The sequence below is a fragment of the Lolium perenne genome, chromosome 1, assembly GCF_019359855.2.
Source record: "Lolium perenne isolate Kyuss_39 chromosome 1, Kyuss_2.0, whole genome shotgun sequence".
Lineage (NCBI taxonomy): Eukaryota > Viridiplantae > Streptophyta > Magnoliopsida > Poales > Poaceae > Lolium > Lolium perenne.
In genome coordinates, this window is record NC_067244.2 from 2,114,386 (window position 1) to 2,141,565 (window position 27,180).

A 27,180-nucleotide genomic window follows, 5' to 3' on the forward strand; every position below is an offset into this window, starting at 1 on the left:
GGTTTTGCTAATCCATAGAATGCTAGACAGGTATGCAGACTTCAATGGAGAAGTAAGCATTATGGAGTTGGAATCTTCACTGGATGAAATAATCAAATAGTTTTGTTTTCATCGGGAACAGAGAAGATACTTGCATTTACAAGGAATTGAGCGGGAGCATTGAGACACATTTCTAATACTTTATGTGGATGACATATCGTTGATTTGAAATGATATATCTTTACTTGACATAATTAAAAGTTTTACTGAAAAAAAATTCCATTGAAAGGATCTGGACTAAAACCATATTGAGCATCAGTGATGAGTGGCATAACTGATGGTTGTCCCTCCATCTATGATGACCTAAGTTATCACTGACAGAAGCCTGCAGACGGATGGCAAAACGGATGGATATTCTCTAGCAGTGTTAGTAGCACGGGACAATTCCTTCTTTGCAGAAAATGGTACGTCCTCAAGAGGCTGAGGTGGCGTCTTGCAGGTGGATATATACACTTCAAGATGCGCTTCAGTCAGAGGTACGTCTTCTGGAACTTATTTACAATATGGGCAGTAGATAAATTATGAAATCAGCGAATTTTCTCTTTAGAAAAAAAAAAGATCAAAGGGCCACGTGATATGATCTGTCACAGTAAGAGCTCAATGCATTCACACAAAATCAAAGGTGTGTTTAGAAGCTACCTCATAAAATAGCAAGCACATAAAATAAAGTAGCATTAAATTAGTACATCACTTTTAAATGGTCTCATGATAACAACAGGCACAAATTGTTTTTTAGAGAATTAACATCAGCTACACTTGATCTAGGATCCTAATGCTATTTCTTCACTTGGCACATCTTTTTAAGCCACCCAATTCTTCCTCGAGGGGTCTTTAGGGTAAGAAACATTTCTCGATATTCTGGTCTAATAAATAATTCGGTAGCAATGAAATGTTCATCAGTGCCCTCCTCGACTCCAGCATCTACAACTAACTCCATGATCTCAGAAATATTGCTTCCTACTCGATCGATCCTCATAGATGTTGCAGATTTTCCAGGGTTCACATTCTCATCTAAGTTAACAAGATGATCATGCACGCAAATCGTATTGGGCTTCGTCGAGTTAGATTCTTTGTTACAAGATTTTTGTAACATTGCCTCTTTAGATTGCTCATTAACAGCCTTATCAATGCTGCGCATATCATTTCCATCACTAGCACCATGCTCACTTTCGATAGTTGTATTGACTGCCAAATTAACTTCAGGTGTTGTTGAACTTGAATCCAGCATATCCTCGAACATTATATTTAGAAGATCAACATTCTCGAGTGGTGCAGAACGGAACTTGCCACAATCCGGCATTGCCTAAAAAATTTATGGTTGAGTAAAAACAGATAAACAAGAAGCTGTAAATGAAAACAAAATTATACCTCCATCTTTTTCGCCCACCATTCTGGGCTTGCAGATATTGTATTCATTTTAGGATCCTGCCCAAGATCATCTTCACTATCCATCAATGCCTTCCATGTCTGGTAGTCTTTCTTCAATGACTCCCACTTACTTTTAAATTGCTCATGATTGTAACCTTTTTTTGTTTTTTCATTGAACTTGGTGTATAAGTTGTCATACCCAATAGCATTCAAATGCTCGGTTGGTCGATTTCCAGCTAAAACCTCATTGGTACAAATATCACAAAAAACTTTAGTAGCAAAAGTATCCCAATCTGGTTTTCCTTGCATGTTTTCATCCATCTACAATCACACAATTTCATTGAGGGACAAACTAAACATCAAGACTTATATATCTCTTCCAAACTAATAGAGCATAAAAGTGGAATATGTAACTGATGACCCACAAGTATAGGGGATCGCAACAGTCTTCGAGGGAAGTAAAACCCAATTTATTGATTCGACACAAGGGGAGCCAAAGAATATTTGTAAGCCTTAACAGCGGAGTTGTCAATTCAGCTGCACCTGGAAACAGACTTGCTCGCAAGAGTTTATCAGTAGCAACAGTTTTATAGCAGTAGCAGTAGTGAAATATAAGCAGCAGTGTAATAAAGACAGCAGTAGTGATTATAGTAAACAACAGGATTAAAATACTGTAGGCACAGGGATGGATGAACGGGCGCTGCATGGATAAGAGAACTCATGTAACAATCAAGGCAAGGCATTTACAGATAATAATAAAACAGTATCCAAGTACTAAATAACCATAGGCATATGTTCCGTATATAGTCGTACGTGCTCGCAATGAGAAACTTGCACAACATCTTCTGTCCTACCAGCCGGTGGCAGCCGGGCCTCTAGGGAAACTACTGGTAATTAAGGTACTCCTTTTAATAGAGTACCGGAGCAAAGCATTAACACTCCGTGAACACATGTGATCCTCATATCACAGCCTTCCCCTCCGGTTGTCCCAATTTCTGTCACTTTGGGGCCTCGGGTTCCGGACAGCAATATGTATATACAACTTGCAGGTAAGATCATAAAACAATGAATATCATCATGAATCAATAACATGTTCAGATCTGAAATCATGGCACTTGGGCCCTAGTGACAAGCATTAAGCATAACAAGTTCCAACAATATCATAAAAGTACCAACAACGGATACTAGGCACTATGCCCTAACAATCTTATGCTATTACATGAATAATCTCATCCAATCCCTACCATCCCTACAGCCTACAGCGGGGATTTACTCACACATGGATGGGGGAAACATGGATGGTCGATGGAGAGGCGTCGGTGGTGATGATGGCGATGATCTCCTCCAAATCCCCGTCCCGGCAGGGTGCCAGAACGGAGTTTCTGATCCCGAGACGGAGTTTCGCGATGGCGGCGGAGTTCTGGATGTCTTCTGGCAATTTCGTCGAACCCCCGTGCGTTTTTAGGTCAAAGGCCTTAAGTAGTCCAGAGGGAAGCGTCGGGGGCTGCCCGAGGCGTCGCCACCATAGGGCGGCGCAGCCCAGGGGCCCACCGCGCCGCCTGGTGGTGTGGGCGCCTCGTGGCCCCCCTCCGTCTCGTCTTCTGGCTCCGTAGGTCTTCTATGAAAATAGGCCCATTGCAATTATTTCCGGGGATTTTCCTGAAAGTTGAGTTTCTGCACAAAAATAAGACACCAGGGCAATTCTGCTGAAAACAGCGTTAATCTGTGTTAGTTGTATCCAAAATACACAAATTAGAGGCAAAACAATAGCAAAAGTGTTCGGAAAGTAGATACGTTTTGGACGTATCAACTCCCCCCAAGCTTAGCTTATTGCTTGTCCTCAAGCAATTCAGTTAACAACTGAGTGCGATAAAAGAACTTTCACGAACACATTTGCTCATATGATGTAAATATTCTCATTATATGGACGAGTACTTAGGCAATTCATAATAAGATACATGCAAATAAAGTCATCTAATAGTTATGTCCATCATGAAAAAGATACCAACAAACTAATAATAAGCATCATGAATCATATCTATCAGCAGGATTGCAATGTTCATAAAAAGATATGATAAAGTGGTATCTCGCTTGCCCGTATTTGTACAGCAAAACATAAATGCCCAGGCACCTCTGAATTTCATGGAAAGACTAGAAGTAAAGATTATCAAAGATAAAAGCATCAAAGTTATACCACAGTTAACCATATTCTGGGACAAGCATATTACACTAAGAATGACAATTATGCTCTCAAGAAGGTGCTCAAGGAAAGGATGGTGACTCAATCATAAAAGTAAAAGATTGACCCTTCGCAGAGGGAAGCAGGGATTAACATGTGCTAGAGCTTTTTATTTTAAAAACAGGAGTAAAATTGTTTTGAGAGGTGTTTGTTGTTGTCAACGAATGGTAGTGGGCACTCTAACTACCTCGTCAACCAGACGTTCAAGAGCGGCTCCCATGAAGGACGTTATCTCTACCAGCAAGGTAAATCATCCATCTTCTCTTTTGTTTACACATGTATTTTAGTTTCATTATGGATGACCCCCCCCCCCCCAACCTTTGCTTACACAAGCCATGGCTAACCGAATCCTCGGGTGCCTTCCAACATTCACATACTATGGAGGATTGTCTATTTGCAAATTAAGTTGCTTACTGATAAATCAGGGCAAAACATGTGAAGAGAATTATTAATGAAAGTTAATTAATTGGGGTTGGGCACCCCGTTGCCAGCTCTTTTTGCAAAATTATTGGATAAGCGGATGTGCCACTAGTCCATTGGTGAAAGTCTTTCAGGAGTAAATGACAAGGTTGAAAGATAAAACACCACATACTTCCTCATGAGCTATAAAACATTGACACAAATTGAGAAGTACTTTGAAGGTTTTAAAGGTAGCACATGAAAATTTACTTGGAATAGTTTGAAATGCCATGCATAGGTATTTATGGTGGACACTTTGGAATAACTTGGTTTTCAGGGGTTTGGAAGCACGAGCTGTATTCCCACTCAGTACAAGTGAAGGCTACCAATAGACTGGGAAGCGACAATCAAGAGAGCAATAACTGTCATAATCATGCTTGCGACAAAATAAAATTAACGGAGGCATAAAAGTGATACAAGAACTCTGAAGCAAAGTAAATCACCGAGGCTTAATTGACTTTTGTTTCAGTCATATGCATGCGTGAGCATGTGCCAAGTCGAGTCAAATGAATTATTCAGAGGAGGATACCACAATGTCATACCTATCTATGAATAAAACCATGCAAGCAAATATTCATGACATGCTACTCATATTAATAAATTGGAACTAAACATGAGAGATCATGAACTACTAGACTTTCATTAAATGACATATACCTCACATGAACCCACTAAGCATGCTCACATGGATGAGTATATGTACAAAAATGAAAACAAATAGAGTTCATACCAGCCTCTCACCACAGTCGAGTTGTCGTAGATCGTCATTATTGCCTTTCACTTGTGTGGCTTGAATAAGATGGAATGAAAACCAAGCTCCAACCACTGAAGACCGCTGAACTCCATAGTGAACTTTACAAAACCAAAGAAGGACAACAAATATTTTTGGTGTTTTTGTGTTTTAGGAAAGAAACAATGCAAAAACAAGAGAATGAAAACTAAAAGAGTCACATAAACACAAAGTGGCAGAAATCCGTCAAACTTGATAGCAGTACAGTAATCATTTTTTACGAAAATCTTCCGCTGTTCAACGTGAAAAGTGCTCAACTAATGAAAGTTAGATGATAACCTGGGGAACATGTACAAAAATTGGCTGCTCAAAATAACGTTCTGGCTATTTTTAACAATTTTTTTAGTATCAGTCCAGAATCTGTTTTTTAGACAGCACTTCCCCAAATATCATCTTCCTCATATTAGAGGCAACTATCGGCACACAAATGAAATAAAAAGGTAAAAGTAAAGGTTACTACAGTAGTAACAACCTTCAAAAACTAAAATAAGAGCCTACTGAAATAAAAATAACCGAAAGAGAAACAACCAAAAGAAGCGAAACAAGTATATACAAATGACCGGCAATTGTAATATGCAATGAATGAGTGATGCCGGCATACCTCCCCCCAAGCTTAGGCTTTTGGCCTAAGTGGAGATCAACCCCACCGAGGGTCAGGGTTCCACGCCGGTGGATCATACATGGCGTGGTCATAATAAGATCCCTGTGCAGCAGAAAAGGATGAAGGCTCCACATGCCGAAAATGCTGATTTGAAGAACTTGCTGCATCGGATGACAAGTCGAGGGGTTCCTCGGCCTCCTCCATGCCGTCCCCTGCATGATGGCCACTCCTCTCTATGTATGCATCAAGTTCATCTTCTGTGATCGACCAATTTTCCCTGGAACCAAGGTTAAACAAAGCAGGTGCAGGCAATCCAACTAGCCTTTCAGATTTAGTTACTCTCCACTTTTTCTTGAAAAAGGTTATCTCATAGGACAGGTTATTCAAATTAGACCAATTAGAAACAAAGTCATGTTTTATCATGGAAACAATATCAAGTTTCTCTATAGAGAGCTGAACATCAAGAGGGTGAGGTTCTACACCATGCATAGCTAGCAAACGAGAGGCAATGAGACCTCCACAAATTCCTCCTTTATCACGGTTAGTAGCAAGCCTAAAAGCTATCAAAGCACCCAAATTATAAGTTCTATCACGTTGCAATGCAGCAGCTAAGAAAACCAAATCATGGATGGATAACTTATTTGCATTCTTTCTAGCAAGTACGCACTTGGTGATAAAGTAAGCAAAATAGCGAATAGCTGGGAGTTGAATACTACGAATTTTACCACTCTCATCTGAGAAGCTTCTCCCTTGACAGATCATCTTGTATAGACTCAAGAGTTCCTGCGGCAGCCCCCTAATCTTCTCACATGATCTTCATTGTGGCACTTTAATAGCTGCACAAAAATCATCAAAGGGCAAGTTGATAGTTTTATTGTAGATTTTATATCGAATCATGGGGTTAGATTGGGACCAATGGAATTCAAAAAATCCTGCACCACTGACATGGTTAGTTTTGCATATTGGTAAGGTTCACCAACAACAAAATCTTCCAACCCTGCATTACAAATCAGATTTTGAACATCCTGAAAAATTCCCGCACTCCTCATGAAATCGGTGCATGGGTAGTAGGAGGGGTATACTCCCTCTTCACGGTGGACTCTCATAACTTCATGCACCTCCAATTCATGTTGGTTGAGTTGGTGTCTATTCCACTCCATTTTCTGAAATTTTTCAACAATCATTATAAAAGTTGATTTTGAGAAATATAAATGAGGAAAACTACTATAGGAACTTGGTAGAGTACTAAACATGCATCAAAACTAATTTTTACAACTTAGAACAAGCATGCAAACTCACTTAACATGTCACCTACAGCAGCAAAATACTCAAGATATACTCAACCAAACAAAATTCCATTTGGATAATCGGAGGAGTCACATACCGGAGAATAAATGTGCCAAATTTTAGACAGAAATCTGGGCTGAGTAAGGAGATCGAGAAATCCTGAGCTCTCGGGCAAAAATGCGAGTGAGAATGAACTGGTTCGAGTTTTTTCGGGAGAGAGAGTAGAATGAGTGGAAGGGATGACTAAGTGGGGCCAGGAGGGGCCCTCACCACAGGGTGGCGCGCCCCCCTTGCTGGCCGCGCCGCCAGGTGGGGTGCAGCCCTGGGGTGCCCCACTGGTCAGCCCCAGGCACTCCCAGGTTGCATTTTGAAAAATAGGACCAGCGGTATAATTTTTGTAAATTTTTGAAAACTTTGAAAAATGCACATTTCTGGGTGTTAAAGTAACTATTACAGGGCAGAAAAAGATCTTCAAACTTCTAAACAACTACAGCATCTTGCAAAACAAGTAGTACTACAGCAAGCAAACAAGAGGGGAGAAAGAAAGAAATGTTTTTTAGCTCTTCTATGCATATAAAATGTACTTGTTAACAAGGTTGATCAAGTCTTGCCACCAAATAAATTTTACATGACATAAGAAGAAATAAACCTCAAATCAATCATGTTACCTTATATTGTATTGATATGGATCCAATCATAATGCTTTGATATCCTTGTATAGGCTCATATATAGGACAATCAATAACTCCCACTTTGATAGTTCTCAAATTAGAAATTGTATTAACTCCATATACTTTATCAATCCTCTTGGGAAAATAAACAATATGCTCCTTGTCATCAACATTAAAAGTAATTTTTCCTTTATTGCAATCAATAATAGCCCCTGCAGTGTTAAGAAAAGGTCTTCCAAGAATAATAGACATATTATCATCTTCAGGCATTTCCAACACAACAAAATCAGTTAATATTAAGCAATTATTAGTAACTTGAACAGGAACATCCTCACATATACCAACAGGAACAGCAGTAGATTTATCAGCCATTTGCAAAGATATATCAGTTGGTATCAACTTATCTAAATAAAGTCTCTTGTAAAGAGAAAAAGGCATAACACTAACTCCTGCTCCCAAATCACATAGAACAGTTCTAACATAATTATTCTTGATGGAACAAGGGATAGTCGGTATACCTGGGTCTCCCAGCTTCTTTGGAACCTTGCCATTGAAAGAGTAATTAGCAAGCATAGTGGAAATCTCCTCATTAGGAATTTTCCTTTTGGTAGAGACAATATCTTTCATATACTTTGAATAAGGAGGCAATTTGATAGCATCAGTCAAAGGGATTTGCAGGAACAAAGGTTTCATCCAATCACAAAATTTATTATAGTGTTCTTGCTCTTTTGATTTTAGTTTCTTAACAGGAAAAGGCATTTGCTTTTGAACCCAAGGTTCTCTTTCATTACCATGTTTCTTAGCAATAAAATCTTCTTTAGTATACTTTTTATTTTTAGCATGCTTTTCAGGTTCATCTTCAACCTCTTCTTTATCAGAAGCATCATTCTTATCATTATCTTTATCATGTTCATTACCACTTTCAGTTTCAGCATCAGAAATAAAAATACTATTAGGATCATTAACAGGCTCAGAGGATTCTACAACAGTTTTATGTTTCTTCTTCTTTTTCATAGAAGGAGCACTAATTTCTTTAGTTCGTTGAGAATCTTGTTCAACTCTTTTGGGATGCCTCTCAGGATATAGAGGATCCTGAGTAGAAACACCACCTCTAGTTATACTTCATAAGCATGTTTTTTTAGAAGTATTTCTTAACAAGTCATTTTGCACTTTAGTGAGTTGATCAATTTGAGTTTGAACCATATGAAAATGTTTAACAAGCATCTTAACATCATTGGAGGTTCTCTCCACAATATCATGCAATTTACTAATAGCTTGAGAATTTTCCATTAAATGATTCTCTACTCTCATATTAAAGTTATCTTGCTTAACAACATAATTATAAAATTCATCTAAACATTGATCAGGAGGTTTTGAGTAAGGAATATCTTCTTTATCAAAGCGTTGAAGAGAATGTACCTCAATTGTGGATGAAGGGGGAGTTATCTTACATAAATCTTCTATGGGAGGTAAATTCTTCACATCTTCAGATTTAATACCTTTCTCCTTAAGAGATTTCTTGGCTTCCCTCATATCTTCATCATTTAATTTAATCATACCCCTCTTCTTCAATATTGGTGTTGGGGTTGGTTCAGGTGTAGTCCAATCATCATGATTTTGGCTTATTCTAGCCATTAATTCTTCAGCTTCATCTGGAGTTCTTTTCCTGAAAACACAACCAGCACAACTATCCAGGTATGCCCTAGACTCAATGGTTAGTCCACTATAAAATATATCAAGTAAGTCATGCTTTTCCAAATCATGTCCAGGCCGAGCTCTGATAAGAGAGCAAAACCTTGCCCAAGCTTCAGGCAATTTCTCTCCATCTTCCTGGTCAAAACTATAAATTTTCTGCAAAGCAATATGTTGAGCACTAGCAGGAAAATATTTTCGAAAGAACACATCAAGCAAACCACTTGGACTATCAATAGAATCAGGAGGCAAACTATTATACCAAGTTTTAGCATCATCCTTTAATGAGAAAGGAAAATTTTTAGCAACAAAATAAGTACGCTTCTTGATATCATCAGAAAACAAGCTACTCAAAGTAGAAAGCTCATTCATGTGTTCTACAACACTTTCTTTTTCAGTACCACAAAAAGGTGTTTTCTCAACAATTGATATATGAGATAAATCAAGAGAAAAATCATAATCCTTATCCTTAATGTTTATAGGAGATGTGGCAAATTTATGATCAGGAGACAGTTTATATCTAACATCATGTTGTGCAAGAAGCTTTTTAATGTTACTTGCACCAGTAGTAGCATTACATTTATCAATAAAATCATCATCAAGTTCCACATAATCTTCATCAAGATCATCACTAGAGTGTTCAACAGACTCAGGTGAATTAACAGGTGTAACAGTATTTTCATTAGAAATTTCAATATTTTAAATTTGTCTAGACCTAGCAATTGTAGCATCTAGAAAAGAACCTAATGAACCATTATCATCAAGCACAGTAGAAGCATCATTAAAATTATAAGAGGAATTTTCAGATTCAGCAGAAGTACCAGCATGTGAAGCTTGTGGTGGTGAAACAAGTTGACTTAACACAGATGGTGAATCAAGAGCAGCAGAGGTACTCAGAGTTGTACCTTTTCTTGTAGTGGATGGTAATATGGCGACTTTAGCATCGCGAGGTTTACCCATGATGGAGGATTTGCAGCGAACAATATCAATCCAGGTGAACTTGCAAATAAAGCTATGCTCCCCGGCAACGGCGCCAGAAAATAGTCTTGATGACCCACAAGTATAGGGGATCGCAACAGTCTTCGAGGGAAGTAAAACCCAATTTATTGATTCGAGACAAGGGGAGCCAAAGAATATTTGTAAGCCTTAACATCGGAGTTGTCAATTCAGCTGCACCTGGAAACAAACTTGCTCGCAAGAGTTTATCAGTAGCAACAGTTTTATAGCAGTAGCAGTAGTGAAATATAAGCAGCAGTGTAATAAAGACAGCAGTAGTGATTATAGTAAACAACAGGATTAAAATACTGTAGGCACAGGGATGGATGAACGGGTGCTGCATGGATAAGAGAACTCATGTAACAATCAAGGCAAGGCATTTGCAGATAATAATAAAACAGTATCCAAGTACTAAATAACCATAGGCATGTGTTCCGTATATAGTCGTACGTGCTCGCAATGAGAAACTTGCACAACATCTTCTGTCCTACCAGCCGGTGGCAACCGGGCCTCTAGGGAAACTACTGGTAATTAAGATACTCATTTTAATAGAGTACCGGAGCAAAGCATTAACACTCCGTGAACACATGTGATCCTCATATCACAGCCTTCCCCTCCGGTTGTCCCAATTTCTGTCACTTTGGGGCCTCGGGTTCCAGACAGCAATATGTGTATACAACTTGCAGGTAAGATCATAAAATAATGAATATCATCATGAATCAATAACATGTTCAGATCTGAAATCATGGCACTCGGGCCCTAGTGACAAGCATTAAGCATAACAAATTGCAACAATATCATAAAAGTACCAACAACGGATACTAGCCACTATGCCCTAACAATCTTATGCTATTACATGAACAATCTCATCCAATCCCTACCATCCCCTACAGCCTACAGCGGGGATTTACTCACACATGGATGGGGGAAACATGGATGGTCGATGGAGAGGCGTCAGTGGTGATGATGGCGATGATCTCCTCCAATTCCCCGTCCCGGCAGGGTGCCAGAACGGAGTTTCTGATCCCGAGACGGAGTTTCGCGATGGCGGCGGAGTTCTGGATGTCTTCTAGCAATTTCGTCAAACCCCCGTGCATTTTTAGGTCAAAGGCCTTAAGTAGTCCAGAGGGAAGCGTCGGGGGCTGCCCGAGGCGTCGCCACCATAGGGCGGCGCGGCCCAGGGGCCCACCGCGCCGCCTGGTGTTGTGGGCGCCTCGTGGCCCCCCTCCGTCTCGTCTTCTGGCTCCGTAGGTCTTCTATGAAAATAGGCCCATTGCAATTATTTCTGGGGATTTTCCTGAAAGTTGAGTTTCTGCACAAAAATAAGACACCAGGGCAATTCTGCTGAAAACAGCGTTAATCCATGTTAGTTGTATCCAAAATACACAAATTAGAGGCAAAACAATAGCAAAAGTGTTCGGGAAAGTAGATACGTTTTGGACGTATCAGTAACACCAATGTAAAAATAAAAATGGTTAATCCAGAGAGCAATGAAGGTGATAATTGAGCAAATCTGAACTGTCCACCTGTACTATGAGTTTTATTTGGTGTTCTCTATGTATTTGTGTAAAGATATGAAGGATTGAAGGGTTACTATCTATAATAAGTAACTTATGAGAGTGGTGTCACCTACACACTCTATTTGTACCGTCCACTTGTCCTACCACAGAGGAACAATAAATGCTGCAGAGCTAGTATATGACAAATGGCAATGAGTTACACTCCTTCCGTTTCGAAATACATCGCATATTAGCTCGTTAGGACAAGCCTTTGACTGACAATTACTATATTAATATATGTTTTATGTGGCATAAAATTGATGTCATTGAATTCATACTTGAGAATACTTATTTGTGTTTATGATTTTGTATCAAAAAAGTTTATATATTAATAGTGTAATTGTTGTTCAAACGCTTGTCCCAACGAGATCTAATATGTGAAGTATTTTGAAATAGAGGGAGTACTACGAATTGTCATTTTTGTTCCACCTTATGTACATCAAATTTAAATTTGAAAATTTGATACATGTTAGATTGCGTGTATACCTACCTACCCAAAATTAATTCAGACTTTACCATAGCCATATAATATGGACTTTTCCCTTTTTTTTTGGCTAAGATCACATATGCCACTCTTCTGTCAAGTGTAGTTTCGTTTACACTATGTGTACAATATATTATAGCATAATTGCAGCATAGTCCTTAAGGTAAGATTTGCATGTGTACCTGAACCGTGTGATGTACAGTGGGGAACGCCACCGCAAACTGGTTCGGTGCGATCTCCTTCACGCTCCACTCGTACCCTGGCATCATCTAAGAGAACTCATGGCGAATGAGCTCTGCCGAGACCGCGACTGACGGGGGCGGTATCTGATCGGAGGCAACGGTGAGCACCGCCAAGTGCTTAGGAACCGTCATCTTGACAGCCCCAATGTCGATGTAGTAGAAGCCTCTGTCGATGGACTGACCAAGCAGTTGTAGATTCGGGCATGGGGTGCGGAGGGCCAGCGCGACGTAGGTGTTGCCCCGTGCAGCCACTTCGGACGGAGGAGGACCTCCCTGTGCCGGAGCCAGTTGGCAGCTAATTTTTTTTTTTTTTTTTTGCAAAACCTAAAACCCGAAAAATTTCATACTTCCCTTTGGCCGTTTGAGAATCTAAAAATTGGCCAACCGGGTAAACCCGCCTCATCGTCACCAGAGGCGTCGTCCCCCCAAAGAATCCTCGTCCTCTTCCACGTGCCCATCTGATGGCGGGTCATCGGGGGGTGGCGTAGAACGCAGGTGATCCACGTCAAGCTCGACGGTGAGGTTCCGGCCAACCTCTCCAAAGAAGAGCGTGGGCAGGGGGCAGGCAACATCTCAGGGTTCGGGCACATGACCCGAAGGTGCACCGGACCAATCTCGGCGAGGGAGACCATGTCCACCTCAACAAGCTTGCCGATCGCCTGGGCCACAAGCTCGATGCCCCGATTAGTCCTAACCTCGACCTCGTTGGGGAAGCCGAGCACCCGAACCCACACTGTGGAGAGAGTCGCCACGGTGTCCGGGTGCGCAGTCGAAGGCTCGGTTGAGACCTGGATCTGGTTGAGTGGCAGGCTGAGGGTGGTACTGCAAGAACAGAAGCGCAACATCTCCACAGAGGGGAACGCCACCGCAAACTGGTTCGGTGCGATCTCCTTCACACTCCACTCGTACCCTGGAATCATCTACGAGAACTCATGGCGAATGAGCTCCGCTGAGACCACCACTGACGGGGGCGGTATCTGATCGGAGGCAACGGTGATCACCGCCAAGTGCTCAGGAACCGTCATCTTGACGGCCCCAATGTCGATGTAGTAGAAACCTCCGTCGATCGCCTAACCAAGCAGCTGTAGATTCAGGCATGGGGTGCGGAGGACCGGCGCGACATAGGTGTTGCCCCGCGCAGCCACGTCGGACGGAGGAGGACCTCCCTGTGCCGGAGCCAGTTGGCAGCTAATTTTTTTTTTGCAAAACCTAAAACCTGAAAATTTTCATACTTCCCTTTTGCAGTTTGAGAATCTAAAATTTGGCTAAACGGGTAAACCCGCCTCATCGTCACCAGAGGCGTCGTCCCCCGAAGAGTCCTCATTCTCCTCCACGTGCCCGTCTGATGGCGGGTCATCGGGGGGTGGCATAGAACGCGGGTGGCCCACGTCAAGCTCAACGGTGAGGGTCCGGCTAACCTCTCCAAAGAAGAACGTGGGCAGGGGGCCAGGCAACATCTCAGGGTTCGGGCACATGACCTAAAGGCGCACCGGACCAATCCCGGTGAGGGAGACCTTGTCCACCTCAACAAGCTTGTCGATCGCCTGGGCCACAAGCTCGACGCCCCGAGTAGTCCTGACCTCGACCTTGTTGGGGAAGCCGAGCACCCGTGCCCACACTGTGGAGAGAGTCGCCACGGTGTCTGGGTGCACAGTCGAAGGCTCGACGGAGACCTGGATCAAGTTGAGCGGCAGGGTGAGGGTGGGGCTGCAAGAACAGAAGCGCAACAGCTCCACAGAGGGGAATGCCACCGCAAACTGGTTCGGTGCGATCCCCTTCATGCTCCACTTGTACCCTGGCATCATCTAAGAGAACTCATGGCAAATGAGCTCCGCCGAGACCACTACTGACGGGGGCGGTATCTAATCGGAGGCAACGGTGAGCACCACCAAGTGCCCAGGAACCGTCATCTTGACGGCCCCAATGTTGATGTAGTAGAAGCCTCCGTCGAGCGCCTGACCAAGCAGCTATAGATTCGGACATGGGGTGCAGAGGGCCGGCACGACGTAGTTGTTGCCCCGCGCAGCCACGTCGGACGGAGGAGGACCACCCTGTGCTGGAGCCAGTTGGCAGCTATTTTTTTTTTTTTTTGCAAAACCTAAAACCTGAAAATTTTCATACTTCCCGTTGGGAGTTTGAGAATCAAAAAATTGGCTAACCGGGTAAACTCGCCTCATCGTTACCAAAGGCGTCGTCCCCCGAAGAGTCCTCGTCCTCCTCCACGTGCCCATCTGATGGCGGGTCATCGGGGGGTGGAGTAGAACGCGGGTGGTCCATGTCAAGCTCGACGGTGAGGGTCCGGCCAACCTCTACAAAGAAGAACGTGGGCAGGGGGCCAGGCAACGTCTCAGGGTTCAGGCAGATGACCCGAAGGCGCACTGGACCAATCCCGGCGAGGGAGACCATGTCCACCTCAACAAGCTTGCCGATCGCCTGGGCCACAAGCTCGACGCCCCGAGCAGTCCTGACCTCGACCTCGTTGGGGAAGCCGAGCAGCCGAACCCACACTGTGGAGAGAGTCGCCACAGTGTCCGGGAGCACAGTCGAAGGCTCGACGGAGACCTGGATCTGGTTAAGCGGCAGGGTGAGGGTGGTGCTGCAAGAATAAAGCGCAACAGCTCCACAGAGGGGAATGCCACCGCAAACTGGTTTGGTGCGATCTCCTTCATGCTCCACTCGTACCCTGGCATCATCTAAGAGAACTCATGGCGAATGAGCTTCGCCGATACCACGACTGACGGGGGCGGTATCTGATCGGAGGCAACGGTGAGCACCGCCAAGTGCTCAGGAACCGTCATATTGACGGCCCCAATGTCGATGTAGTAGAAGCCTCCGTCGATCGCCTGACCAAGCAGCTGTAGATTCGGGCATGGGGTGCGGAGGGCTGGCGCGATGTAGGTGTTGCCCCACGCAGCCACGTCGGACGGAGGAGGACCTCCCTGTGTCGGAGCCAGTTTGCAGCTATTTTTTTTTTTTTTTTTGCAAAACCTAAAACCTGAAAATTTTCATACTTCCCTTTGGCAGTTTGAGAGTCCAAAAATTGGCTAACCGGGTAAACCTGTCTCATCGTCACCAGAGGCGTCGTCCCCCGAAGAGTCCTCGTCCTCCTCCATGTGCCCGTCTGATGGCGGGGCATCGGGGGTGGCTTAGAACGCGGGTGGTCCACGTTAAGCTCGACGGTGAGGGTCCGGCCAACCTCTCCAAAGAAGAACGTGGGCAGGGGGCCAGGCAAGATATCAGGGTTCGGGCACATGATCCGAAGGCGCACCGGACCAATCCCGGCGAGGGAGACCATGTCCACCTCAACAAGCTTGCCGATCGCCTGGGCCACAAGCTCGACGTCCCGAGTAGTCCTGACCTCGAGCTCGTTTGGTTCGTATGCAAGCAGAAATCCCGTTTTACCGATACAGGACGCAATTTTGGAAAAAAAGTTGAAATTCATGTTTGTTAATTTCTATTGCAACTAGATGACATAACACATGGACATCTCGAAGGAATTGTTTTTTATTTTTTATCAATTTCTTTTGTATTTTACAAAGCTAAAAAAAAAGACGAGCCATCGGGGGGTGAAGCCAAAAAAAACCCAGAAAACGTTTAGTCCGGGTTGGTGTCTCCAACCAGGACTAAAGGGTAGACCTTTAGTCCCGGTTTGTCACACCAACTGGGACTAAAGGTTTTCGTACCAGTGGCAGCCCGCCGCAACCCTTTAGTCCCGGTTGGTGTCTCCAACCGGGACTAAAGGTCCCGTTACGAACCGGGACTAAAACTTTTCGGTCTCCTAGTCGTTCGTATCGGGACTAATGCTCACATTTGTCCCGGATCAAAACACGATTGGAACTAATGCTCCGGGTAGCTCCGAACGAAAGGCATGTTTTCTAGTAGTGAACATACGACGGGATGAGGCCGGAAATTCTGGCACATGACCAGCGTCCAGTTGCGTGCTGGTGCTGAGGCGAGAAAACCATGGCGTCGGGAGACTATTCGTCGGCAGTGACCTCCGCCGTCGAGTGCGCCGACGATGACACAGCCGTAGCGCCTCCATCACCAGTCGTGAGGTGATCAGTGGTGTGAATACCTCGGACATCCACCGCTATTTTCACCGTTCATCATGGTTCTGCCATTTAGACGCAAGTGGCCCGTTGATCCTCCAAGTATCCAGCCCATCGTTTCGAGTTTATTGACAGTTAACCACTGCGACCAGTTCACAAGGATTAAGAGAAAGTTGTGATTGAGCAGGTGCTCACTGCACACCCACACTTTTTTCCAAATTTTTCTTTTTTTTATCTCCCAAACTTTATAACATATCGATTTGAAATTTTGCATGTCACCGAAAAATTACAACTAGAATGTGTCAAAAATAGTTCTGAATTCCCACATTCTATCACAAAAAATAGGCTAACACGGATCTTGATGCATCTATTAACAACCTAGATAGGGTTGTGCAGCCACAGGCTAGTCAGATTGTCTGAAGACTGAACTGTGAACTTCTAAATGAACAACAAATTTACAGAAATAAACAACTTTCAACATAGGTGGGAAAGAAAGGTGAGCTGTTGCTGCTTCGTATTTGTGGCTGTGGGGAACCCGGCGGCGTGGTGTGTGGTGGGTGGGCAAATGGCGCCGGCGACGGTGCAACCCGACGGCATGGCCCGTCGTCGCCGCTTCCGCAAGGATGGCGAACCCACGAGGGGGTCACGAGCAACGGGGAAACGCGAGAGAATGGTGCAAGCAGTGGATTCTTGACTCGACTTCGCCGGCGCAGGGAGAAGTGGCCAGCTAGGCTCTTGATTGAAACTGGATGCTGGTCATGCGCCTGAATTTCCGGCCACATCCTGTCCTATGTTTCCTTCTACAGGTACGATATACGTATCAAGTCATAGGGGATTAGGAGCTGCTTTGAGACGCGCCCGCCGCCGGCCCCCTGCCTCGTCCCCGCGCTGGTGCCTATGTTGGGGTCTTGGACCCGATTGCTTTTTTTTTTTTTGCTATTCAAGGTCTATGATGTAATAAATGGGGACGCGGTTGTAATTTGGACTTCTCTGAGGATTCGATTGTGTCGAGTTTTCAGATATAGGTAACCAGATATGGGTAAGCTGGAAAAGCCAAACAAAATCTGCTTACCCATACTTTCTCTCTCCCTTACCCAAACAAACTTTGCTTACCCAAAATATGGGTAAGCTGTTGGAGATGCTCTAAGGTGATGAAAATATGGCCCCCTCGACGTGGTGGCCCCGATCCTGGAGGCAGAAAAGGATCCTGCAGCCTCTAAGCCTACCATCGAGTCCACCATGAATGTCGACGCTTCCGTGCTAGCGGGCGACCGAGAGAGTAAGTCGGCTCATCCGACGATCGATGATTCTCGCTCTAGCTAGTCGGCTTCTGAAGAAGAAGAGGCGCTCGTGGACGAAGCAGTACCTACGAAGCTGAAAAGATGGTACAACCCTAGAAGAGGCAACCAGGTGTCGAACGAGACTCGAATCGCATCACATGTGCCCCTGAAAGTTCGTAAGAGTATCTCCAATAGATGATGTATAATAGGGGACGTGATGTAAAAACTAATTTATACATCATCTGAGCCCAAAAAACCATCTCCAACAGGTGATGTAAATTTTTTGGGTCATGCTAGGCGTCGGTCGGCCGATCCTTGCGCCAGGATAGCCCAAAAAACCATCTCCAACATGTGATGCAAATTTTTTGGGTCATGCTAGGCGTCGGTCGGCCGATCCTTGCGCCAGGATAGGTCGCTCCCAGCCTGTTTGATTCCCATCGTACGCTGGTCATCAGCTTCCTTTCCTGTTGCTGCATGTGGGTGGAGGCCGCTGTTGGTCATGTGGGTGGAGTCCACTGTGCGCTGACTATTCTATCTCAGCATCTCTGGAAGCAAGCTAATGTAGTACATTGCCATGTTACTGTATACCAGATGCGATTCCCACAGACTATGGATCAAATAAAATATGCTACCATCTTGATTTACCCGTAGAGCGGAGAGTATAGATTATTACAATAGAAATCCCCACTTCCGTGTATAAATTTTATTTACTATTACAAAAAAATAATTGCAACATTTAAAAAAATAATGTTACAAAAAGTTAGTTGAACAACAATATTTTTGTTGTAGATTGACTTGCAACAAAAAGCATCATATATTTCAACAAAAATCTCAAGCGATTACAACAAATATTCATGTATTTGCAGTTACAAATAAGTTGTTAAGCAACAATTTTTTGCAGCAGATTCATTTGTTACAAAAATTACCAACTATTTCAGCAAAAATCAGAAACGATTACAACAACACAAAATGTTTTTGCAGCATTTTGAAATTCATGATCATCAAAATAATCCGATAAAACAGACAAACTTGTAACAATCACGTGTGATTTCGCAACAAAAGGCTTACGAGTTTGTTACAATTTAAAAATTTGTATGCAGAGAGAAACACAAGTTTATAGCAAATGTCAAGAAAACTTTGCAACATCTCATGTATGATTTCTCAACAAAGTTCATGCAGCTTTGTTACAAATTATAAAGAAGTATAAAATATAAAAAATCCACGAAATCTAAACTTGTGATGGAGCTCCTCTAAAAGTAGCGATGCACATGGGTCGTGACCTCCGTTGGTGGTCAAAGGTTGAATGTACTGTTAGTTAAAAAAGATCGCAGGTTGACATGCATGTTGCACGCAGTCCTAGCTAGTACTCCCTCCGTTAGGGATTATAAGGCCTATGAGCTTTTTAAAATTGTTAGACATTATAAAGCCTATCTCATTTATTGCCCTCTCTCCCCCAATGCATGTTCTCATTTTTCTCCCTCCTCCCTGAGAACATATCTAGTGATACCACCCTTTAAATGATACCATGATACCGTATAAAAAAAGTATTTTTATACGTGCTAAAAAATTATACGAAAAATTGTGAGTGCTCATGAAGCATGTTCCTACATCATCACAAAATTTCATATCCAAACTCGACATGGACACTGAGAAACAAAAAAGAGAAAATCAGCATGAATAGTGCTACCTAGTGTCACAAAAAGACAAAATCAGAAAATCCACTATTCATGCTGATTTTCTCTTTTTTGTTTCTCAGTGTCCATGTCGAGTTTGGATATGAAATTTTGTGATGATGTAGGAACATGCTTCATGAGCACTCACAATTTTTCGTATAATTTTTTAGCACGTATAAAAATACTTTTTTTATACGGTATTATGGTATCATTTAAAGGGTGGTATCACTAGATATGTTCTCCCTCCTCCCTCATGCATGTGAAACTAGTGGTGCATGCAATAATTAATGAGGTTAGTTATGAAGTTTCTTGGTCTTAGCGAATTGGCCCTCAGGCCTTATAATCCCTAATGGAGGGAGTACTACCTGGGCACAACGAAAGCGACATGCATGCAATACGTGGTAGGGCCCACTGATGTAAAAAAAAATAGGAAAACTATCTGAGCACACCGCGCGGGGCAGTGCGCTGACCGGGACGACCTATCTTTCGCGCCTGATCGTTCTGCCGATAACAAGAATTTTCCAAAAAATTAAAGGCAGTCCTAAATTTTCGCTCCAAGTGATGTAAATATACATCACTGCCCAGGTGACGTAAAACAAATACTAGTCCCGCGCGAGTGCCCAACCACCACGCTGAAGCTTCCCGCTCCCGCGCGCCTCACCGACTCCCGCCGCGATTTGCCCGGCGCCGGCGATCGGATCGCCATGGACATGGCCAATGGAGCCAGCGCCACCCTCCCCACCCCTCATGCCGCCGATTCCACCCGCACGACGGTCCCCGCAGCCGCCGCCGCGCCCACAACAAACCCTAGCTGTGCGCCGATCTACCGCCTGGTCTTCACCGCGCCGCCGGCCGTTGATGGAGCAGGGAGCGCGAGCCAGGGGGCGGCCGCGATGGGCAAGGTGCCAGCGAAAAGGAAGAAGGCAGCGGCCGGATCCAAGAGGCAGCCCGTCGCTGCCGCGGCCGGGGACAAGGGGAAGAACAAGAAGGCCGCTGCTGCCTGTGCGGCCGAGCAGGCCAATCTGCCCCCACCCCCTCCGCCGCCGCCACAGCCCAAAGTGGATGAGCCAAACTCGCCGCCGCTGGCACCCGTGCACGACGTGTATGATGAAATGACTCAAGGGTAAGAGAAATCTCCACCGGCCCCCTTTTGTTCCTATTTTTTTATCCATGCTTGTTATGTGCTATGTTGATTGATTGTGTTTGTTTCACATATGAGATCTTTGTAGTGTTGATGATGATACAGTTTTGCACACTATGAATGTTTTATCACAATTTGATGCTCTATCACAAGTGAATGAAGGAGGAGATGCTTGATGGATAAGAAGAAGGCTTTTTGCCTGCCGGAAGAAAGGCAAACTATACCATGGCCGAAGACATTTTGATTTGCACCGCTTAGAAGAAGATCGGCCTTGACCCTGCCGTTGGCACCGAGCAACCCAAGGATGCCTATTGGAGGAAGATGAACGAGTTTTTTGATGCTCGCAACATGAGTTGGAACGAACTAACAGGGGCTTCTATTCATCATCGATAGGGCACAATTTTCACGGATTGCCAAAAGTGGTCAGGTTGTTTGTCACATTTGGATACATTGAACCCGAGTGGCACCAACGACAAAGAACGGGTTAGATATTTGCATCTCCTCTCTTGCGTGTGCCTACATTATTTTGCTTCTCTTGTGTGTGCCTAAATTAGTTTGCTTCTCTATTGTCTTGTGTAGAAGAATATTGTGCAAAACTTGTTTAGAGGTGTTATCAAGAAGGGATCCAAGAAAATCACGAAAGGCAAACCATTCACTTTGCACCATTGTTGGAGTGAGCTAGAGTTTGATGAGAAATGGAGGAATCATGACACCCATGAGCTTCCAAGGAGGAAGAGCTCGCTGGGAGATGCTACAATTATTGATGATGATGGGAATTCTACAGTTGCTATATATGTCGTCGCACATGGCGAGGGTGTAGGTGGACCACGTCGGTGGCGAGTACAATGAGGTGGTCGAGGATGTCCCAAAGCCAAGAGATTGCCAGGCTAGCTGTCAACACCCGGATTTTTAAGTCCAGATGCCTATTATGCCATACATCGCAATCCCAGGAAGTTTGTTGTTGCGAAACATAACAGTTGATATCATAAGTCATCATTCATTACAAACCATAATCGTCTTACAAAAGGAGATCACATGATCCAATATTACACAAATAGTTGATCTAATGATCAACGAACACATTACATAGCGGAAGCGTAGTAGTAGTGGACTATATAATTCCACAGGCCAACGCTTGACGTCAGAAGAACTCCTAGTTGTTGTAGACATCCTGCTGGCCGTCGTCTTCATATTGCTGCTCCTCTTCATACTCTGCCCATTTGAATAGCCTGGGACACAGCTGTCAACACCCGGATTTTTAAGTCCAGATGCCTATTATGCCATACATCGCAATCCCAGGAAGATTGTTGTTGCGAGACATAACAGTGGATATCATAAGTCATCATTCATTACAAACTATAATCGTCTTACAAAAGTAGATCACATGATCCAATATTACACAAATAGTTGATCTACTGATCAACGAACACATTACATAGCGGAAGCGTAGTAGTAGTGGACTATATAATTCCACAGGCCAACGCTTGACGTCAGAAGGACTACTAGTTGTTGTAGACATCCTGCTGGCCGTCGTCTTCATATTGCTGCTCCTCTTCATATTCTGGCCATTTGAATAGCCAGGGACACAGCCGTGAGTACTTCAAAGTACTCGCAAACTAATACTAGTGTAAGTACTACCAATTTTAGTAAGGGGGTGCTAAGCTCTAGGTTTCTTTGCATAAAGCCAATTTTATTTCATAAGCATTTATTAAAGGACTCTCCATATGCTAACTAACTCACGTGGGAACATTAGTGTCATTCCCACAACTTAGTTGTGATTCAATTCAATTCACCATTCAAATCATAAACCCTTTTTCCAGAAAACCTCTGACAATGGAACAGTATGGCCTTTCCAACCGTCCGTAACCGTGGACACGGCTATTCGAATAGGTTTACACTCTGCAGAGGTTGCACACTTGTGCCACAACATTTGATTTCATCCGTCAGAGATAACCCTGAATAATCGTAACTCAGTACGCGGATCATCAACCATAACCTTTCACTTACATATCCTAGTATAGGCACCTCTCCCCATGAGCTTGGCCTCCCAGTGAAGACCAACTGTCAACCTGGGAACTGCACAGGGCTTGGCCGTACAATTCACCTCAATTCACATCATTTCTCAACAACGGAGGCAGCCTCGGCATAACCCCTATGATGCTTGTTCAGAGGGAACCCATACTAAGATGTATAAACTTCTAGTTATGCCCTACCCATAATCAGATATTGTGGGGGTACTCAAAAATTGGAAAGGTATCGCATCCAAACCAATATCAGTTTTATTAAAAATCACCATCTTCTCTTGGTCATATTCACCTTCAAAAAATCATTCAATGAAATGACTCATCATCCCAAGGTTTCAAATTCAAAACAAGTCACATGTTCCCATCTAGAGTAGCCACTTTTATTTGTTAGCACTAACCACTGGTCTTGATGAGTGCTACTTAACTCATAAGCTTCTTAGGCTAAGTTGGATACTCTTGTTCTACTCTATACATAGACCAAAGTTAACTATAAAAGTAAGCTGTAATACATAAAGTAAAAACTTTGCAAGAAGAAAACTTGGGATGGGATCATGAAGCATAAAGTAATAGGTGAGTGTGCCTTGCCCTGGTAGAGCTTTGCACTTTGCAAGAATATTAGCTTGCCTTGGTTGGTGTACTGATCAAAGTGGTCTTCTTCTCCTTGGAAGTAGACCTCCTCCTCCTCTTGGTACTCCTCGGTACTAGCGTCTAAAATACGAATACGGGGTATACAATCATCATACCAAACTTAGGTACTAGACTAAGCACACACACGAATCACTCAATTTAAGCTAGCATCACACCTTACTATTAAGTGGGTGGACTTGTTTTCTTAATTAAGAAAAATAGTTTCCTCTCATACTAATTAAGGTGTTACTTTAAAGTCCTTAGAGAAATAATTTCCTCTCATTATCTTATTAAGATTTAATTTCTTTCATGAATAATATATGACCTAGGTTGACCAAGGTCAACCTCTTCATACTTATTATTTAAGAAAATGATTTAAAAGAGGTGGAGCACCTCATGCATTTTAATCCTAATCATGGTAAAGATTTAATATCATCAAACAATTCATATGAGACCTACATGACCAGAGTCTCTATCTCATTTTGAAATGTTCATGACAAGATTTAAATGAGAGAGAAACTCCCATGTGATTTTTAAATAGTTTTGGACAATATCTTTGACTAGAAATAGCCATATAGTCCTTTAATTCAACTAGGCCATGATCATTCAAAGTAAGCATGGCATATTTTTGCAGAAACAATTAGTGCAAGTAAAATGTGATTTATAGGAGTTGGAATCAACTCAAAAGCATTTTTGGTTGATTTTTAATAATTATTTTAAGTCACAAAAGTCCCTGCATTGTTTATTTTGCCACTTTAATTCTACAACAGATCTAGGGTTCAATCCAGTGGCATTGTGTAGATAAAATCCTAAGCTTTCTAAATATATAAAATTTGTAAAATTTGGCCAAGTAGATTTGTCCCTATTGATTTTTGAAGTTGACAGTAGATTGCAATATTTATCTATTCTGGAATTTTGAATTCAAATAGTTGGGCTGGCGGGAAACGAGGTGGGCTGCACAGTAGGAGAGAGAGTGGGCCGGCCCAGCATCGCAGCGGGCTGCCTGACAAGCGGGGTCCACGCGTCAGCGCGAATAACTCACCGAAACGGTACGACGTTCGCGGGACGTTGGATCAGGCGCGGATCGGACGGTCGAGCTTCGTCGTCGTCGTTGGCGAGAGGCGAGCGCCGGCACGGTGGAGGTAGGGGGTTGGCGAGCTCGTCGGAGCTCCGGCGATCGTCAGAGTTGTGCGCAGCGACCTTGTCGACGATGAGGAAGCGTCTGGTAGCAGTGGCGTCGTCTGGGGAGGCCTCCTTCTCCGGCGAGCTTCGGCTACTGTGAGCGGCGGCGAGCTTGCGATTGAGGCTCTCTGGTGGCTAATCGAGCAAGGCGAGGTGGCTAGGAGGCTCAGTGTGAGGAGGGGAAGTGAGGTGTGTGCTTAATTTGAGGAGCGGGGTGCTCCTTTTATAGTGGCGAGGGGTGGCCGTGGCGGAGCTGGCAGGGCATCGATGGCGTCATCGTTCCAGGGCGGCGAAGAGGCAATGGATGGGCGTGTCCGGTTGCTGGTGTCCTAGCGATCATCACGCTGCCCTTGGAACAGCAAACGGTGGTCTGATGCGACGGTGAGCTTGACGGGAGCGTGCGTCACCGTGGCGGACGGTCGTCGATGCAATCATCACCTGTGGCGTTCCCGCGGGCAAGTGGCCATGTCCGGGAGGTGCAGGGTGCGGTGCTGTGTCTACTGGCGCAGAGGTTGAGTGCGGAGGTGATGCGAGGGCGCCGGGCGGCTGACGCTCTGGGCGTGCCAGGGTGCTCGCCGTGCGCGCACTGGCGCGTGCGTGTGCACGTCTGGGCGCGTCTGGCCACGTCGATTTCTACACGTTGCGGTGCAATTCTTCATCGTGGCTGAGGCTGGGCATGGTCAGGAGAGTGAGAGGGAGTGGCTAGACATGGTGGAGCAGGCTGGAGGTGAGAGGTGAGAGAGATGGCATGGTGTGGTCATGCCATGCCACGGCATGGCCATGCCATTGTCAATGTGAGCCAGCTCCAGTGTTTGCAGGTGATGGAAATGGTGCAGGGGGGTGAGGTGATGCTCAAGGACAGCAGGGGTGGCCAGGGTTGGACCTGGTCCAAGCCCAACTCAGCATGGGCACAAATTTCCTCTCTGCCCACCAGGTGTTCGACATAATGCCCGAAAGAAATTTATTTTCGAATTTTGAAAATCTTTTTGGTGGGTTGTAATCATATCTTATTTTAAGTATATTGGTGGGGGTAGTGGTCAAAATGAAGTTGAAATGCAAAATCACATATTGCATATGATCATGAATTTGTTTCAAAGTCTCCACTTGGCTTGCTTCTCATTTGAATTTGAGACAGAGTTTGGGGTGATGGTTTTGGGCAAAGTTGTTCTCCTTGATGGTGTCTTGGATGAGGTGCAAAGAGTTGGCCAAGTGTAGAAGTGAAATCTCAAAAACCAGGGGCTCAAAGTGGGTATCATGCTGAAATTGGCACAAGTGACCATAAACACATGTGAGCTCAAATTTGATTCAAATTTGATTTGATTTGAGTTTCTTTGATTCCCAAAGTGTTAATAAGTGTTTAGTATCCATTTACAACCAATGGTGCAAGCCAAAGTGGGCTAGGTTAAGAATTGCAAAAATGGCATAAGCCACATGGGTGTGTTGAGTTGATTTTTATAATTTCTTTTCTTATTTCTTTTCCTTTGGATTTGGATGATCATGTGATCATGGTTAGGGTTTTAGAGTAGGTGTAAACACATAAACAAGCATCATGGCAAAATGTACACTCAATTATTTAATAGGGTGAGCTATATGCATAGCACTATATGATGAGAAAAAGTTTTTGTTGGTTCTCAAATTTGGGTTTTTGGAACTCTCTCTTTCTTCTTTATTGAAAAGTTGGGATGTTACAAACCCTTCCCCCTTACAAAAGATCTCGTCCCGAGATCTAAAGAAAATTAGGTACTAAAGAGATCTGGGTATTCCTTCTTCATGTCCTCTTCGCGCTCCCAAGTGGCTTCGTCTTCAGTGTGATTGCTCCACTGAATCTTCAGAAACTTGATACTCCTGGTGCGGGTGGTCCTGAAAGCTTCTTCAAGTATACGGATAGGCACTTCACGGTAGGTCAGGTCCTTGTTGATATCAATAGCTCTGTGGTCGATGTTCTTGAACACTTCGGTCTTCTCCGGCACTTCTAGGCACTTCCGAAGTAGTGAGATGTGAAACACATTGTGCACCGCGGACATTTCTTCCGGTAGTTCAAGCTGATATGAAACTTCTCCTCGGTGACTCAGAACTTTGAAAGGCCCAACATATCTGGGGGCGAGCTTTCCTCTGAGTTGGAACCTCTGCATTCCTTTGAGGGGTGAGACTTTGAGATACACAAAATCTCCGATTTCGAATGTCATCTCTCGGCGTCTCTTGTCGGCGTAACTCTTCTGTCTTGACTGGGCGGTTTTGAGGTATTCACGGATCTTGTGCACCTTCTCTTCGGCTTCTCGGAGAACATCTGGGCCGAAGACTTGGCTATCTCCGACTTCCGACCAGTTCAACGGGGTACGGCACTTTCTTCCGTACAGGGCTTCAAAGGGGGCCATCTGTAGGCTGGCTTGATAACTGTTGTTGTAGGAGAATTCTGCATAAGGTAGGCAGTCTTCCCATTTGGATCCATACTCTAGCACACAGGCTCTCAACATATCTTCAAGTATCTGGTTGACTCTCTCGGTCTGTCCGTCAGTCTGCGGATGATAAGCTGTGCTGAAATTCAGACGGGTTCCTAGTCCTTCATGCACTTTTTGCCAGAATCTTGAGGTGAATTGGGATCCTCTATCTGACACAATTGACTTTGGGGTTCCATGCAGGGCGACTATTCTGGAGATATATAACTCAGCTAACTTGGGGCCTTGATAGGTGGTCTTGACAGGGATAAAATGGGCTACCTTAGTCAATCTATCGACTACTACCCAAATGGAATCATTTCCTCTGCTAGATTTGGGCAA

At 44.0% G+C, this 27,180-nt stretch overlaps 1 protein-coding gene across 1 annotated transcript; it reads right to left on the reverse strand.

Annotated features, from left to right (window-relative positions):
• Positions 1-814: 814 nt before the first annotated feature.
• On the reverse strand, positions 815-12,451 carry LOC127332390 (zinc finger CCCH domain-containing protein 43-like). The gene is made up of 3 exons (XM_051358982.2): positions 12,368-12,451; positions 1,408-1,728; positions 815-1,342 (listed from the first exon to the last, which is right to left on the reverse strand). The coding sequence occupies exons 1-3, from the start codon at positions 12,449-12,451 to the stop codon at positions 815-817; spliced, it is 933 nt and encodes a 310-aa protein (XP_051214942.2).
• Positions 12,452-27,180: the final 14,729 nt, after the last annotated feature.

Bases quoted from the DNA above. Each gene is read 5' to 3' on its own strand.
- LOC127332390 (XM_051358982.2), bottom strand. From the start codon at position 12,451: ATGCCAGGGTACGAGTGGAGCGTGAAGGAGATCGCACCGAACCAGTTT. The intron at 1,729-12,367 runs GTACACATGCAA...GTGTGATTGTAG, and splicing joins CTGTACATCACACGGTTCAG to ATGGATGAAAACATGCAAGG. The intron at 1,343-1,407 runs GTATAATTTTGT...TAAATTTTTTAG, and splicing joins GGTGGGCGAAAAAGATGGAG to GCAATGCCGGATTGTGGCAA.